Source organism: Capra hircus, chromosome 9 (genome assembly GCF_001704415.2).
Source record: "Capra hircus breed San Clemente chromosome 9, ASM170441v1, whole genome shotgun sequence".
Classification (NCBI taxonomy): Eukaryota; Metazoa; Chordata; class Mammalia; order Artiodactyla; family Bovidae; genus Capra; species Capra hircus.
In genome coordinates, this window is record NC_030816.1 from 61,784,890 (window position 1) to 61,801,915 (window position 17,026).

The 17,026-nt window shown below is 38.1% G+C and overlaps 1 protein-coding gene across 1 annotated transcript in view; it reads right to left on the bottom strand.

Annotated features, from left to right (window-relative positions):
- MAP3K5 (mitogen-activated protein kinase kinase kinase 5) overlaps positions 1–17,026 on the bottom strand; it is a 228,391-nt gene that overhangs the window by 127,722 nt on the left and 83,643 nt on the right. Inside the window, exons 3-7 of the mRNA XM_005684842.3 lie at positions 15,659–15,682; positions 9,677–9,870; positions 8,269–8,437; positions 6,797–6,903; positions 4,364–4,534 (exon numbers count right to left, since the gene is read on the bottom strand). Coding sequence (XP_005684899.2) covers positions 4,364–4,534; positions 6,797–6,903; positions 8,269–8,437; positions 9,677–9,870; positions 15,659–15,682 — 665 coding nt within the window. The remainder of the gene's footprint in view (positions 1–4,363; positions 4,535–6,796; positions 6,904–8,268; positions 8,438–9,676; positions 9,871–15,658; positions 15,683–17,026) is intronic.

Below are 17,026 nucleotides of genomic sequence, written 5' to 3' on the forward strand. Positions count from 1 at the left end.
GAAAGCTCTCAGTAGTCTAAATTGTTTGGTTTTCCAAACTGGGAAACACTTCTATTCCCATGCATGAGGCCCATGAACTTCATAAGAGATGTTTTACATTTTAATTCACTGACCATGAAAATCAGACTTTCAAAGATTATCTATGCATTTTATTATCACCATTAAATCAAAGCATTTATACCAGCACAATGCTTCTAAATATCAGATTCTAATTCTCCTACAATTAAGAATCTTCTTAAAGATGAAAGAAATCTTTTTTCTTCTTAAAGAAATCTTCTGGTAATAAAAAGGTTGTATAGTTACATTTCTCTTTTATAACAGTAGGAAGAAAAATGGTTAAGGGAAACAGTAAAACTGTTGATTGCAATAAAAATTTATAATTCAAATTTAAAAGTCCAAACCAAATCTGTCCATGAAAATCTAGGAAGTCACTGTCCCCAAATTTTCCTCCCTGGTTATAATCCATTATCGCAATTTCAGTCCCTTGCTAAACTGGTAGGATGACACAAGATTTTGAAATGTTAAGATTTCTGTTTCACAACTTGGATAATGTTATGGCCATTACTAAGGAACGTCTGAACTAAATCAATCGCCCTTTTTTAAACTGAAGTATAATTGATTTACAACGTTGTATTAATTTCTGCTGTATAGCAAAGCGACTCAGTTATACAAGTATACATATTCTTTTTACTATGATTTATCATAGGACATCGAATATAGTTCTCTGGGCTACATAGTAGGACCTTGTTGTTTATCCATCCCACATAAAACAGCTTACATCTGCTCATCCCGCACTCCAAATCCATCCCTTCCCCAGTTCCTCCCCCTTGGCAGCCGCAAGTCAGCTCTCCGCGTCGGTGAGTCTGTTTCTGTTTTGTGAAATAGGTTGATTTGTGTCATACTTTAGATTCCACATATAAGTGATATCATATGGTATTTGTCTCTTTCTGTAAGTCAACCTCCTTTAATTTTGTTTTTTAGAATCAGAAACTGTTTGGGGAACATTTTAGAGACTAAAACGTACAGAAGAATAATATAAGTAACACTTTCTACCCACATACCCACCACTCAGCTTAAGAAATAAAATGTTTTAAATATTCTTGCAGCTGCATGTGAAACATTCCATGATCCCTTTTTATTCCTTCCCTACTGGTAACTATTACACTGAATTGGGGATTTATGATGTACATTCATGCGTCTATATTTTTACTAGATGTGTATGACTGGTTTCAAAGTTTCTATAAACAAAATCATACTCTGTGTATCCTTCTGCCATGTGTTTATTTGCAGTATATTCCTGTTGACTGATGTTTTCATTATGGATCACACTTTGCTATCTTCACAAATCTAATAGTTTCTGATGGTGTAGTAGGCATTTTGGATGATACATCATAGAGTTCGGATTCTGTTATCTTCCTCTTAAGAGTACTGAGTTTTGTTCCAACAGGCACCTAAATTATTGTTAGTTCACCTTGTTTATGTGGAGTCTTGGTTTTGGTTTTTATTAAGGTGGTGCTTAATTGGTTTTCCTCTTCATTTTAGTATCCTTCCTTAGTCCTTGGATGTGTTTTTTTTTTAGTCTGAAGTCTTGGAAGCTCAAAGTGTTTATCAAGCCCCTCTAACTTGGCGAGGTTCAAACCCCAAACTCTGTATCTCCTCCATTGCACGGCTGCTGAAATCTTGGTTCAGCTCTAGCCTTCTAGCTCCTATTTTCTGCTGGACTCTTTTGAGTTTTACCACACGTGTGCAGATGTCAGGGATCAGCCAAGAATGGAAAGGTGGCTTATATGCATATTTTGGGCTCCCTCTGTGGCTCCTTCATCTAAGGGATCTAACATTTAATTTCCAGGCACTAGTCAAAGCTATGGTTTTTCCAATAGTCATGTATGGATGTGAGAGTTGGACTATAAAGAAAGCTGAGACCCGAAGAATTGATACTTTTGAACTGTGATGTTGGAGAAGACTCTTGAGAGTCCCTTGGACAGCAAGGAGATCCAACCAGTCCATCCTAAAGGAAACCGGTCCTGAATATTCATTGGAAGGACTGATGCTGAAGCTGAAACTCCAATACTTTGGCCACCTGATGTGAAGAACTGACTCATTTGAAAAGACTCTGACGCTGGGAAAGATTGAGGGCAGGAGAAGAATGGGATGGACAGAGGATGAGATGGTTGGATGGCATCACCGACTCAATGGACATGAGTTTGAGTAAACTTTGGGAGTTGGTGATGTACAGGGAAGCCTGGCGTGCTGCAGTCCTTGGGATCACAAAGAGTCAGACATGACTGAACAACTGAACTGAACTGGAAGCCTCAAACTAACTCCTTCCCCGAGTAAGACTACGGTTTTCTTCTTGAGTTGTATCTTCCCTAAGCCTGCAGATTTGAGAGCTCCCCTAAAGGAAAAAGCATATACATGTGAATCTTATCTAATGCAGTACTCCTCATCTAAGACTCAAAAGCTCTCCAGTTTCTGACTATCTTTAGTCACTCTTTGGTGCTTTCAAACTTTTTTAGAAGTGTCTTCCCAATGTTTATAACTCTTACTGGCAGGAACGTCAGTGCCATAGGAGCTACTCTTTCCCAAAGAGTTGATGAGCAGATGCAAATTTTAATGGGCTCTAGTTTCCCCAATATCTTATGGTTTATGGTATTTTTAAGCCTTCTTTTAAGATAATTTTTCCTTTTCCAAGTCATAAATCCATTTTGTATATTTTATTATAAAATTTTTTCCAAATAAAATGTTTTGATCTTTAATGTACTTGGATTTTATTTTTGTGTGTGTGGGTTAAACTAGGGATTCATTTTTATTTTTACAGGCAGGTAAACAAATTTTTCCAGTATCATTCCTAAATAGTCCATTCTTTCCGCTCTGGCTCATGAAGCATAGCCCTAAGTTGCTCAGTTGCATCCAACTCTTGCAACCCCATGGACTGTAGCCTGCCAGCCTCCCCTGGTTATGGAATTCTCCAGGCAAAAATTCTGGTGTGGGTAGACATTCCCTTCTCCAGGGGATCTTCCCAGCCCAGGGATGAAATCTGGTCTCCTGCCCTCATGAAGCATATCATACCATAAATCTAGTCATATGCAGCTGAGCCGCCAGGGAAGCCAGTCATATGCATACAGAATGATATATATCAGGCTCTGTTTTTAGTTTGTTTCTTTCAGGCTCTGTCTTCAGTTTTAGTGTTTTATTTTGATTAACTCTTTCAGCTTATTGGAGTATAATTACTGCAAAATGTTGTTGTTAGTTTCTGCTGTACAACAAAGTGAATCAGCTATAGGTACACACATATCCCCTCCTTCTTGGAACTCTTTCCATTCTCCACGGTCATTCCACCCATCTCGGTCACCATAGAGCACCAAGCTGAGTTCCTTGTGCTACACAGCAGGTTCCCACTGTCCTGTGTGACTAGTCACTCAGTCGTGTCCAACTCTTTGTGACCGCATGAACTGCAGCACACCAGGCTCCTCTGTCCACGGGGATTCTCCAGGCAAGAATACTGGGGTGAGTTGCCATGTCCTCCTCCAGAGTTATCTATTTTACAGATGGTACTGTATATATGTCAATCCCAGTCTCCCACTTGGTCTATGCTTGCACTCATACTGGGCTTCCCTGGTGGCTTAGCTGGTAAAGAATCTGCCTGCAACGCGAGAGACCCGGGTTCGATATCTGGGTTGGGAAGATCCCCTGGAGATGGGAAAGGCTACGCACTTCAGTATTCTGGCCTGGAGAATTTAATGGACTGTATAGTCCATGGGGTCACAAAGAGTCGGAGATGACTGAGCGGCTTTCACTCCACTTCACTTCACTTACACTAATACTGTAATACCCGAATTGTTACACTGCTACAGTATGCCTTATCTGGGAGAGCAAGTCCCTCCGCCTCATTCTCCAAAATAGCTTTGCCCATTCTAGACTCTTTATTTTTTTAAATAAATTGTAGAATCAATTTGTTGAATTTCATGAAAAGTCCTGCTGTAGAGAATTAACATCTTTAAATCAAGTCTTCTTGATTTATCAAGTCTTCTCATCCACATACTTGGTTTATTTTTCCATTCATTCAGGTTTTATTTCATGTCTTTCTATAAAATTTTATGAATTTCCCCAATTATATTTTTACTGTATTATACTTACATCTTTTAAAAATTCTATTTTTTTAAACCATTATCTTTTTATCCAATTTACCCCAATTTACTCTGCCTTATTAAATGAATTTCATCAAAATTGTTTACTAAAGCTATAAATTCTAAGATTTATTTCCTAATATACAATCAAAGAGTGAAAACAATAATTTAATACTCATTTACAAATGATTTTTTTGTGTCATGGACTTACCAAATATCTTATCCTGTACACTTACCAAGAGGCTCCATGGTCTCTACTTTCAGTGTCCATGAAATTAGAGTCCAAAAACATATCTTTGTAGATTCGACCAACAAGGCAATACATATCTGAAGCAACCTGCTCTTCATTTTGCACCAAGGGAATCATAATGTCAAGAGCTTTTGCTCTATCTCCAGGGAGGTTTCTCCTAAGGTAGAGAAAGGGAACATCACTCTTTCTGTATAGACTCCAGAAGCAGTTTAGGCCAATCATCTTTTTAAAATGTCTGTTTAATACACTAACGTACATTAATAAGTTTGGCAGGATAAAAACAACAATTATATTTTGAAAGTCTTCTGCAACCCTTTTTCATTCTACTGCATGTCTAATCATCTAAAAAGGATTTATTTTGAGTTGGTTTTCTGCTGATGTGATGATTTATGCTTATCCATCCACAGTCATTCCCGTTTCCCTGCAGACTCTGTGTGGGTTCAAGTTGACAGAGTGAGATTAAGAATGCAGCCTGTGGTTGTGAATGGGGCAGAGTCAGGAATCCAAACAGGGGCAAAACCCTGATGCTATAGGTTTCAGTGGCTTTTGCTCCAAAACACTGAGCAAACTAATTCATAGACAATACCAATAAACCAACCTGAGTTGAGCAATCAGTCACCTAAGGAAGCTGCTTTATATAGCTCATTTTAAAACTGGTGAGTATGTGCAGACTGTTCTCAAAGATAAAAATTCTCTTAAGAGTAATTTATTGAAACTTGAAAACATTTATGCTAAGTGAAAGAAGCCAGTCATAAAAAGACTATATATTGTACAATCTCATTGTATGAAATATCCATAATAGGCAAATCTATGGAGACAGAAAGAGATCTGTGGTTGCCTAGGTCTGGATTTGGGAGGAATGGGAGCGTGTCCTGCCCCCATTGGAGCAGGCAGGGTGTGGGTGCTTTTGGGAAAGCTAATATAAATACTTTAAAACTCATGGTATTAATGGTCACACAACCCTGTTAATACATTAAAATCCATTGAATCATACATTTTAAATAAAATTGTATGATATATGAATTATATTTCAATAAAACTGTTACATAAAAGAGTTATTTCTATTCTCAATTACTATTTTAAATCTTTCTGTCCATGAAATTCTTTTTTACATTCTGTACTAAATGCCTTCAGTTTAGAATAATGCTCCATACAAATACATTTATCATTTCATTCTGTTCTATTTTAGGAAAAACAGAGACAAAATATAGATAAAAGAAAATATAAGAGGCTCTTATGGACTTTCATTTTTTATTTCAAAATATAATATATCTAATTCCATCTTTCAAAAAGGATTTATTTGAAAACCAGTTGAAACAGATAATCTCTGGAGCATTCATCTCTTTCTGCCAAATCTAAAGAAAAAATGTTTAATAAATGGGGAGATAAAATTGACTTTCATTATCATATTGGTAAAGGTAGCACGTTGTAGAGCTTGGGCAGATGAATAAAGGAAAGACACAATATCCGGTTGAAGAGCATGCGGACTTTTCCTTGGAAACAAAGGCAGAGGAACTAAGTGAGGGAGAATACAAGTACCAGTATCGGCTTGCTCTGGGACTAAGCCTGTTTTATGAGCCTTGAAGAAAAGTTACTCAAGCACTTTAGTTTCCTCATCGGTAAAATAATTAAGACTTCATGGCAAATGAAAAATAGATGTGAGGCTCCCCTCTCTTTTTCTTTGTATCATTCTCTTCAACTGTAGTAATTACATACATATCCAACTCTCTACCGTAGAAGAGAACAGCAAAACTAAGTTCTGGACAGTTTAGTGCTTTGGGCCTCTCTATGGCCAGAGTAGGGATGTTCTTCCACGGCGACTCTGGGTAGAAGTGGCATGGAGGTGGGTGTCAGTCATGATGCTGACGGAAAGCACAGAGGCAGGACTAGAAGCAGCACTGTTAGTCCTGATCCTAGAAAATTCACGGACACATGACCTAAAATGTGGTCCACAGAGTTTTGATTTTATTAGTAATCAGGTATATTCAGAACAATCTCAGTGAACATCTTTTCTGATTAGGAATATGTTCCCCTAGATATAACTATCCCTACTCTACTTAGTTCTTGTGTAAATAACCACTTGGCATTCAATCTATTTAAAGACAATATCACATCCATGTAATTTTAAAAATCCCCAAAATATATATAAATAGAAAATACAAACGTTGACAGAGAAGCAAAAGAATTTTAAGAATTCAGATATATAAACATTGAGGGTACTTCTTTTACTCATGAAAAGTGAGACAAAATCAGAATGCATGCTTCCTATATTTTATATGGTTGAAGTAGAAATATTAACAACACATTATAATAGGAGTGGTTGCAAGGCTACATGAAAAACATATCATGGAAAGAACATGCAGGTTAAAAAGTAATACGTTAGGCACATTGTGGGGGGTGGGTGTATTTTTCTTCTTACCTATTCAGTGCAAATGCATAATGAAACTTCACATGGTGATGGGAGGCCAAATCAAACGTTGGAAGCTTTTCTAAAGTCTCTACCAGCTTCACAATAGAATCATAGTCCTTTCAAACAGGAGAATAACAACACAGAATTAAATCTTTGGGAGAAAGTCCTGACAATGAAATGCCTTTGAACAACCAGATGCCCGAAACTAAGAAGAGTATTAAAAAGGAACTAGAACCCATGAAATACCTTAAAGAATCTAGAACCAAGAAGAAACTGTTTGTTCATTTGCTTGCCTGAATAAGGGTTTTAGATTATATAGATAAAACACTGGAAATAATGAATTACCATCTCTGACCTACAAAACAATAAACTCTCTAGCATGGTAATACTACATTTTCTCAGTACAGGTGGTTTACTTCTCCCTGGAGCTAGATTCCCGGTATGCAGGGCGTTGTCAATTACTTTCAGGGAGATAACTTCCAAGATATCAAGAACATGGAACAACCAATAGAACTTTTATTATAAGTAACAAAAATATTTGGTTTCAACATAAGAAGGCTCTCCAGTCATGGGATCTTAAGTGCCACACGTCGCCATGTATGTGAATCTCTTTTATTCACATGAAGCTTTACTCAAGCCTGAATGGGTGAGAATAAGAAACCACAAGCCACTTAAATTTTACTGTAAAAATCCAACAGTAAATCCCCAACTCAGAGATTTTATTCTTCTTGTGTGTGTTGTATTAAGCTGCTTCAGTCATGGACTATAGACCACCAGGCTCCTCTGTCAATGGGATTCTCCAGGCAAGAATCCTGGAGTGAGTTGCCATTTCCTCCTCCAGGGGATCTTTCCGACCCGAGGATTGAACCCACGTCTCTTATGTCTCCTGCACTGGCAGGTGGGTTCTCTACCACTAGCCCCATGATTCTTCTTAGTGTAATTTAAAAATTTTAAGACACCCCAATAAAATAATATGGCATATCTGTGTTTTACATTACTTATTTTTAAAGCTACTTTTATAATTAATCAATTGCACATTTCTCGCTTCTGGCTAGTTAGATCCAGCACTATCAATTCCAAGCAACACAATTCCAGGAGTAAGAGACATATCTGGAAAGCTCTAAAAATGTCTGTTCTTTGCAAAAACAAAGATTTCGCTTAGTGACAGACAGGTGTGCCCGAGGCTAGCAGAGCAGAACAGCTGTCTGTGGATTAGCCATGCATGCAAATTTTTCTTTTTGTTCTTTGGGAGGAAAAAGGCAGCCCTTTACCGTACAAGTCTTTCATAATCACTGATGGTTAACTTATATGAGTCTGTTTCATTTATCATAAAATCTCTGGATGGAAAGCTTAGGAGAGTCAATAAAAAATTACATGTAGTAACATGAGTGACTTATTAGCTAACTGGAACTGGATATTAACACTCCCTTATTCTTCCAACATGATACATAACCAAGACTTGATTTTGAGCATCTTCTCACCTGGATATCTCTATATGAAAGTAACAGATTAATGACAATATCTGCTGTCAAGACTTCAATATTATCCACTCGCTGTCGAATTCTTGCCAATTCAGCTGCCAGTTCTTTGCCAGTATATAAGTTACGAGCTTTCCTGATATCATTGAGTATAGACTCCCGGAAATACTGGCTGGTGGAAAAACACACATTTTTAAGAGTCGATACTAGCAAGTATTTCAATGAAAAGCAATGACCTTATAAGGAAATGAATGACACCTGCAGCATTCGTACCTTTCAGATCATTAAGATGTCAGAATGAACACCTCATCTAGCTAGTATCATTAAGAAATTGGGGCATCCAAATATTTTACACTCTGCCTCGCTCCAGGAAGGATCAAAGGTAAAGATATTCCATGTTAATGAGTTGTCCAAGACCCTGCAGTATTCCAGTTAAAATGCTAAAACTTTATTTTTCATTTTACTGTCTTGAGTAGAAATTGTTCTAAATAAATAAGTGTGCCCACAGTTTGAACATAATAAAACATGTACCTTCTGATCCAGCACCATCATTTATCAGCATAAATGACTGCTCTTAACTAAAATATAATAGTGCTTTCAACAATTTTTAGAGAGTTCTTGTCCTTACGCTAAAAGTCCCTGGACATTTATTCAGATAATGTTTCTATACTTACATGAAATATATTTTTAGCTCTACCATTACTATAACAGTTAGCAGTCTTTCTTTTTTTCTGATTTCAAGCTGTTCTCCTCTGAATAAAGTGGACAAAATTCAAAAGGTAGACTAAGATGCACCTATTTTATCCACTTAAAGGACATTATATATATTTTTTCCTGGTTCTTGACTGAGTATTATATGTAAGAAACATCTGATAAGGTGCACAAATACAGCAAGTCCCCTACATACGAATGAGTTCTGTTCCAAGAGTGTGTTTGTAAGTTCAATTTGTTCGTTAAGTCCAACAAAGTTAGCCTAGGTATCCAACTGACACAATCGGTTGTATAGTACTGTACTTAATAGATTTATGATACTTTTCACACAAATAATATGCAAAAAATAAACACAAAAATAAGAAATCATTTTTAACCTACAGTACAGTACATCAGTATAGTACAAGAGCTGGCATGCAGAGACTGGCATCAAGTAAAGAGGTAAGAAGAGTTACTGACTGGAGGAGAGAGAGAGGTGGGAGATAGCAGAGCTGAAGGATCGTCAGCGAGGGGAAATGGAGAGTAAGCTGCAAGCGACAATGTACGCCACGTATGTAAACCAACTTATGCGACTGGACATACAGACACACGCTCACATCTTTGAAAGTTCACAACTTGCAGTTTCGAATGTAGGCGACTTACATAAATTAAGTACACGAACACTTCACTATCACTACCAAACGGCATTATTAAACTTTACCTGGAACTTGCTTGTGCCACCTTCAAGAGCTGAATGAAACGATCCACAAGAGGTAAGCAGATGGGTCCCAGAAGCAGCTCAAAGTTCGGCTGCATGAGCTCAGTCAAGCCCTTCATGAAGCTGCTGTCACAGCAGTAGACCTTGTTATGCGGCGTTATCATGTAAGGAATAAATGTGTAGTTCCCAGTGCACATCTGCAGAAAGAGGAAGCACCAGGAGGTGGTAAGCTGACCTGCCGACCCCACACTAACGTCACTCTAAATCTGACTTTTAAATAATAATCCCATTTCCTATTCATGACCTATGAAAATTTCCTCCAATTTCTTTAATTGCTTACTTCAAGTAATTCAGACTTACACATGATAAAAAACATATGGCATGGCACAGTTTCTAGCAATCCCTTAAATATTTATTCACCATTCTCTTGGCTACAGCACTATGATATATGCTGTAGGTGAAGCAAGGTAGTTTAAAACACAACCCTCAGCCTTCAGAAAACTTGTCAGAGACACAGCATAAATACATGGAAATGATGAGAGTTAACATTTCAGGGCTGCCCACGTAACAGCAAAGTGTGAGTGATGCCAGAATAAGCTGATCCCCTCCAGGCTGCTCGATCGCAGTCATGGCTTTATTCACATCTCAGTTACTAAATCTAGAGACCCTACATATTAAACAGCAGAGATGTCACCTGGCCAACAAAGGTCCCTATAGTCAAAGCTACGGTTTTTCCAGTAGTCATGTACCAGTGTGAGAGTTGGACCGGAAAAAAGGCTGAGCCCCAAAGAATTGATGCTTTCAAACTGCGGTGCTAGAGAAGACTCAAGCGTCCCATGGACAGGAAGGAGATCAAACTAGTCAATCCTAAAGCATATCAACCCTGAATATTCATTGGAAGGACTGAAGCTGAAGCTCCTATCCTTTGGCCACCTGATGTGAAGAGCCAGCTCACTGGAAAAGACCCTGATTCTGGGAAAGACTTGATGGCAGGAGGAGAAGGGGATGACAGAGGATGAGATGATTGGATGGTATCATCAACTCAATGGAGATGAGTTTGAGCAAACTCTGGGAGATAGTGAAGGACAGGGAAGCCTGGCGTGCTGCAGTACATGAGGTCGAAAAGAGTTGGACACAGCCTTGCAGCTGAACAAGAAACCCTAAAGTTATCCTTGATGCTTCCATTTCCTCCACCTTCTACAAACTACCAACGTCCTGTCTATTCCACCTCCAAAATATATCTATTTGTTCACTTCACTCCATCTTCTCTGCTAGCACTGGAGACCATGCCCCCAATATCCTGGCCTGAGCCAATGTAACTGGCTTTTACCTGGGCTCCCTGCTTCTCCTCTTGCCTATCAATCTGTTTTTTACTCAGCTGTCAAAGGGCTCTTTCCGTAATATATATCAGATGACTTCTCTCAGCTGCTCAAGCCGCCTCCCTTGCTCCTGAGATGAAGATAAAATAGATCACTGTCACCTACAAAGGCTTAACTATGCAAACCCTGCCTCTCTCTCTAGCCTCAGCCTGGACCACTCTCCACTCACTCAGCATGACCTTCTATCTGCTCCTGATGGTGCCAAGTGAGGGTGCACTAGTGCAAACACAAGTGGAACTGGGAGGAATAAAGGAGACATTGGACTGGATGCCCCTGAGGAAGCAAGCCTGACTGGCGCTTAGGGCTCAGGGAAGGGAAGGGAATACAAAGTTAAGGATTTCAATCTTTGTTCAATCTCAGGGCAGTGGGAAATCTGGAAGGATTCAGAGCAGGAAAGAAAACATAACTAAACCTGTGCCTTTTGACAGTCCAGGCAGAAAACAGAATGCACTGAAAGAGAAAGAAATGAGATTTAAGGAAACGAGGTGGGAAGCTACAAAGCAAGACCAGATCACAAAAGTGGATGCCTGAACTTGACGTTAAGAAGAAAGAATCATCGAGATTAGCCAACTGGTTGCAGATATTGAAACAGAGGAAGAAGGCATTGAAGGCCACTCCATAGTGGTAAATGGGGTTCCTTAAAGGAGAATGGAATCCTTAACAAAAATCAAGAATTCAGAAGCAGAACTAGACTTAATTTTTAATATTTATGAACGAATTACATTTGGGGGCATTTGTTATATATTAGGTAATGAATCACAAACAGGGCCTGACTTCTAGTTAAAATATGAGATGAACTTCAAGAGGGTGAGACCTGATTTGGTGAGTAGGGTGACATGCACACTTTTGAAAGGTTGGGATTTAAGGGGAACAGGACTTCTCAAGTGATAACATCCAAGAGTTCCAAGCCAAAATGCAGACCTGGAAATTATTTGGTATGGCTGAATCTGAGGAAATGAGAGAGACCTCTAAGAGAAATGGCAACCCACTCCAGTACTCTTGCTTGGAAAGTCCCATGGACAGAGGAGCGTGGTAGGCTATAGTCTATGGGGTCACAAAGAGTTAGACACAACTGAGCGACTTCACTTCACTTCTAAGAGAAAAAGCCAGAGAGAAAGAAAAAAAGCAGAGGGCTGAAAACTAGAATGAGATGGGGAGAAAACTCTACTTATCACTCTTCTAGGGAGTCCAGGAGCCTAAGTTATATGTTCTGTGTCAGCAGAATGGAGAACAATGCATTGCTTCTCTTATCCTTTGAACTAAATGAATGAGAGTAAACATTTATTCATTACGTGCAGGTGCCAAGGAATGAATGGTCGTATGTTTACAACAGTCCACTGATGGAAGAGATCTTGTCTCATCTCCATTTTACAGGCGAGGATTCAGGTAAGGCTTGGCAAGGTCACACTAGGACGCCAGTCCATGGACTCCTTTTCCAGAGGGCCTGCCATTATGGCCAGGAGGCTGAGCACCCTCCCGAGTGTCCTTGACTTGCTGGCACACCAACTCTTTGCTTCAGGTCATCCTCCACGGACCCCTGCATGAGCCAACTTACTGCCTCGTAGCAAACAGCCAAGAAGTACCAAATGTCCTTACGGCCCCCCTTGATTATTTATGAACATGTTATTCTCTGAGCCACTTGTATCTCAGGTAATGAAGCAGAAACTGGACTGGACTTCTAGTTAAAGTATGAGAAGAACCTCCAAAGGTTGCAATTTGATTTTTAAATCAAGCACATTAAGATGTTCCTTTCACAAGTTCTCCTTCATGGAACAGTAATTGGAAGACTAGTCAGGAAGATGAAAAATAAACATACCCTGTTACCAAGATCCCACAGCAGGTTCACCAAACTAATCCTTTTACCCAAGCCACTGTCTAAGCAGAAAAGAAAGGCAAGCATATCAAGAGATGGCTTTTCAAATCTTCTAGAGCTTAAACTTTTGAGTGAGTTGTAAAAGAGCAACAGAATCAAATAATCCTATTTTTGAAAATCATTTTGACTCAACACTACCAAAGAGAAGGCTCCAAATCTTCTAAGTCACAAGGTAAGGACAAACAGGTGAGAAGCCAATAAACCAAAGAGCATTACTGGAATTTTGGAATATTATTCCTCTACTGCTGTATAAAGTTCTGTACCTTCAGAAGCCTTAATATCATGTGTATTTGTGTATAATATAAGAACTGGAATACATTATTACTGAAAGACTGGGCATTGAGAAATAACATATCTGTATAAAACATTCTGAGAGAGGAGGAGTATCAGATGTCTGGGTGTGTATTGAGCAGTAGGTAGGTAAAGAGAGAAAGATGAGAGTCATGAAGATAGCAGAGAAAATCAGATTCCAACTATCTTCAAACCCCATGGGATGAGGTTTCAGAATCCTTGAAGGTATTCAGCATGCTGAGGCTTTGCCAAGTTCCTGGTCTCAATGTACTTTTTGGAATCTCTTCTCTAAGGCAGTACTGTTTTTCAATGCCCCATTGTTGGTGATCAAAAAACAAAAAACAAAAAAAAAAATGGGGGAAAGTAAGCAGCAGGAGGCACTTCTGGGCCTGAGCTAAGAGCCAACATAGCAAGCCTGCAGTGGGGAGAAAGAATGTTGGGAGTGGCTGTGGATGGTGTGTTTTTAAAAAAGGATACCAGCTATTGAAAAAATCACCTTTTCAAAATGATGAACACTAATAATACGGGAACATTTATTTCCCAAGTTGGCTCACATAAAGCTTAGAAATACCATTATGGCAATTTCTATTTACACATTGCTGCCAATCCTGAGTTTGAAATACCTAATAATCCAAAGCAAATAAAAAAGACTGTGATCAAGAACAGACACTTTAGGTGCAACAATTGTATTTTATTAATAAGATACTAATTCTAAAACAATTAAACCTGCTTCTTGAAGGAAGAAATTTCCTTAAATTTCAAAACAATGAGGCATGGTCATAAAATAACAAGACTGGTCTCTTCAGCCCATACTTGTTTTCATGGTTATAGGAACACACAGCTCAAAATCTAGAATTCTGATTATCTCTACTGCTTTTGTTTTAAAAATAAAAATGCCAACTCTGTTTTTCAATTTTTAAAAGTTACATAAAGGTGAACATAAGTATATGTGGAGCATGAATTAAGCTTCTGGAAAGATACGCCCTCAGCCGCCAAATATATTGAAATACATGCCCAAAATACTCAACTTTTGAAAGGGAATTAGCACTGGAAACACAGCAGGGTACCTGAGTCAATGGATGACTTGTTCATAATGTGTAACATTGGGTCAACTTACAAACCTGCTTCCCTACATGTCCAAACTATCACTGGGCATGATCAGTTCTTCTCTGCCATTCAAGTAAATGCTACCTCCTCAGAAAAACCTTCCACGACCACTTGAGGGATGGGCTACCCACTCTTTGAGATATCGCCTTACGTTAATTTCTAATTTGTTTGTTTGCTTATTTGCTTGACCATCCCCCCCAGCAACACTCTTTTGAGCGTTGTCTCAGTTGTCTCCTGGGACAATTATGAATGAGTTGTCTCCACTTTCAGCCACCAGAGTGAGTCTCTTGCAGCACCAAACCCAAAACCTAGCACACAGTTCATGTTCCATCAATATTTGCTTCATAAAATCTGTTACACTGAATTGATGCATGAAGCAATCCTTGTTCTTTTCCTGTTGAGATGTGAAGGATAAGTTTATTGTGGGAACATTATTCATGCTGCAATGAGTCCCTGACCTGAACTCTTAAATTTCTTAAATCTTAATTTCTTCAATTTCTGATCTAAGAGAAATTTACCCATTTTACTTTTAATCTTATCATCATAGATGGAATCATGTGCAGATTTTTACACAGTATGTTACTTCCCCTCTATGTTTCAGAAATACATTAAGGTTTTAAATACTGGCTCACTTTCCAAAATGAAAACACGACCATTGACATAACCATGCTAATTCCAAAATATAATTATTCTTCATGCATTTAAAATTTCTTAAATTCATCTTTATCACTCTTTAATTTTTAATTCTCTGTGGAGGGTAAGAACTTCGTAGTGTGCTTTCAAAGGTCTTCAAGTGTGGTCTATAAGACTTAGGAATTTAAGTCAATCTCAATGTAAAAATGACAGAGATATGTAGACATATTTCCATATGTGTATATATGCATATATATGTATGGATATGTATTGACACATTTATAATTTATATATATAGTATACATATAGATACACAGTAAATTTATAGAGATATCTCTATACCTGTATATATAGACATGCACACACACATACATATGTGTGTGTATCAGTGCATTTATATATATATATGCTGCTTTAGTAACACTCATAATTATATAAAATTGAATATACTATATAGTTTTGTTCTAAATATAATTATATATAGAAAAAAACAGGCATCAGTGTCATCTCCCACTAGTATAAATAAAGTTTCACTATAAAGGGATACTTAAGTAAAATAGCCATATTTATACTGATATATCAGAAATTTTAAAAGGAAGAGACAGAAATTAATAATTTGTAGAAATAGAAAATATACCAGCAATTAGCTGATAAAAAAGAAAAGATAAAAATGTTTATGGAAGGGTTAAGTAAAATACTCACAGTATTCTTCTGGCAAATGATCTCCTGAAAAAAAGAGAAAAGAGAAGAGTAAAGTAAAAGCTAATACAAAATTAACTAATTCAACTAATTAACTGAAATATTCTATATGGCAAAATTTATATTAACAATTTTATTATTTATCACTAGCAATTAGAAATTCAGAATGTGAAGAATAAAAGGTATCAACTAACTTCCTGCATCTGAGTTTACAGTCTGATGAAGGGGACAGGAGTGCACAAAAGTATCAACTATGGTTTTAGGAAAACAGCATAAACATGAAGAATCCAAAACCTGAATCTGAAAACCATTTCTGCAGAGTATGTATGTGCAGAATTATCTTATCAGCTACAATCTTTGGGGAAAGAGACTAAAATGAATTAGCTTTCCCAAAGCACAATCTCAGTCATGCCCTGAGAAAGAACCTATCAGCATGCTTGGAGTAAAACTGGAAATAAAGGGTACCAGCTACTGGTCGGGGGTGGGGGGGCAAATTCATATATAGACAATAAGGACATCTGACAATAACTAGTCATAAATGCTATGTATTGTTCCAAAAGAAGTGAAATATGATAAATACATTGCAGGTGGTGCCCCTATCTTCTAGATTATGAGAAATAAATGGGATCATGGGAATAATGTGGCTATATCATATCTGGCACATAAAATGCTCTCGATAAAGCCAGCTATTATTATTCCTAGACTTCAAGATGACTAGAGACATGGAAGAGACAATTTAGAAGAGTCTGTGGCATAAAAACTTCACTGAAGTTGGGGAATCATGATTTAGAAAACAGAGACGGGACTGTGTTTTAGAAAAGATGGCATGTGTGTTGCCAGGGAAACAGGAAATGTGAAGCATTTGTGGAGTCTACAGTATGGTCCAACTGGCTAAGACCAGAAACAGAACCAACCCAGGCGAGGTGAGAGGAGCAGAGGAGTGATGCAGGCTGTCATTCATCCCAGGATCAACGTGGGGCAAAGGGGAACCTAGGAGGGCGTTAGCTTGGAGCAGTAGGTAAGATTTCTGAATGATTAAGGGTAACAGATGAGTAAACAAAAAGAGGAAGGGATTGTGCAGGGTAGATGTGTATAAAATACTAAAAGAGACTGTTCAATACTCACAATCTTGCTGGCAAAAAAAAGAACACATACACATGTAAAAAGAAACATTATAAGCCTGGACACACAAACACGTATGCACACCTGTCCTACATCCAAAGAGCGATACGACAGTAAGAGCTGGGGTTTCTGGGGAAAAGAAGACGTTCCTGGGGACTGAAAAAAGGCTGAAGATCAGCAGAGAAGGTGGAATTCAAGAGGACAGTCACATCTTCCAAAGACAAAGCAGGGAGGTAGGAATCCAGGCTA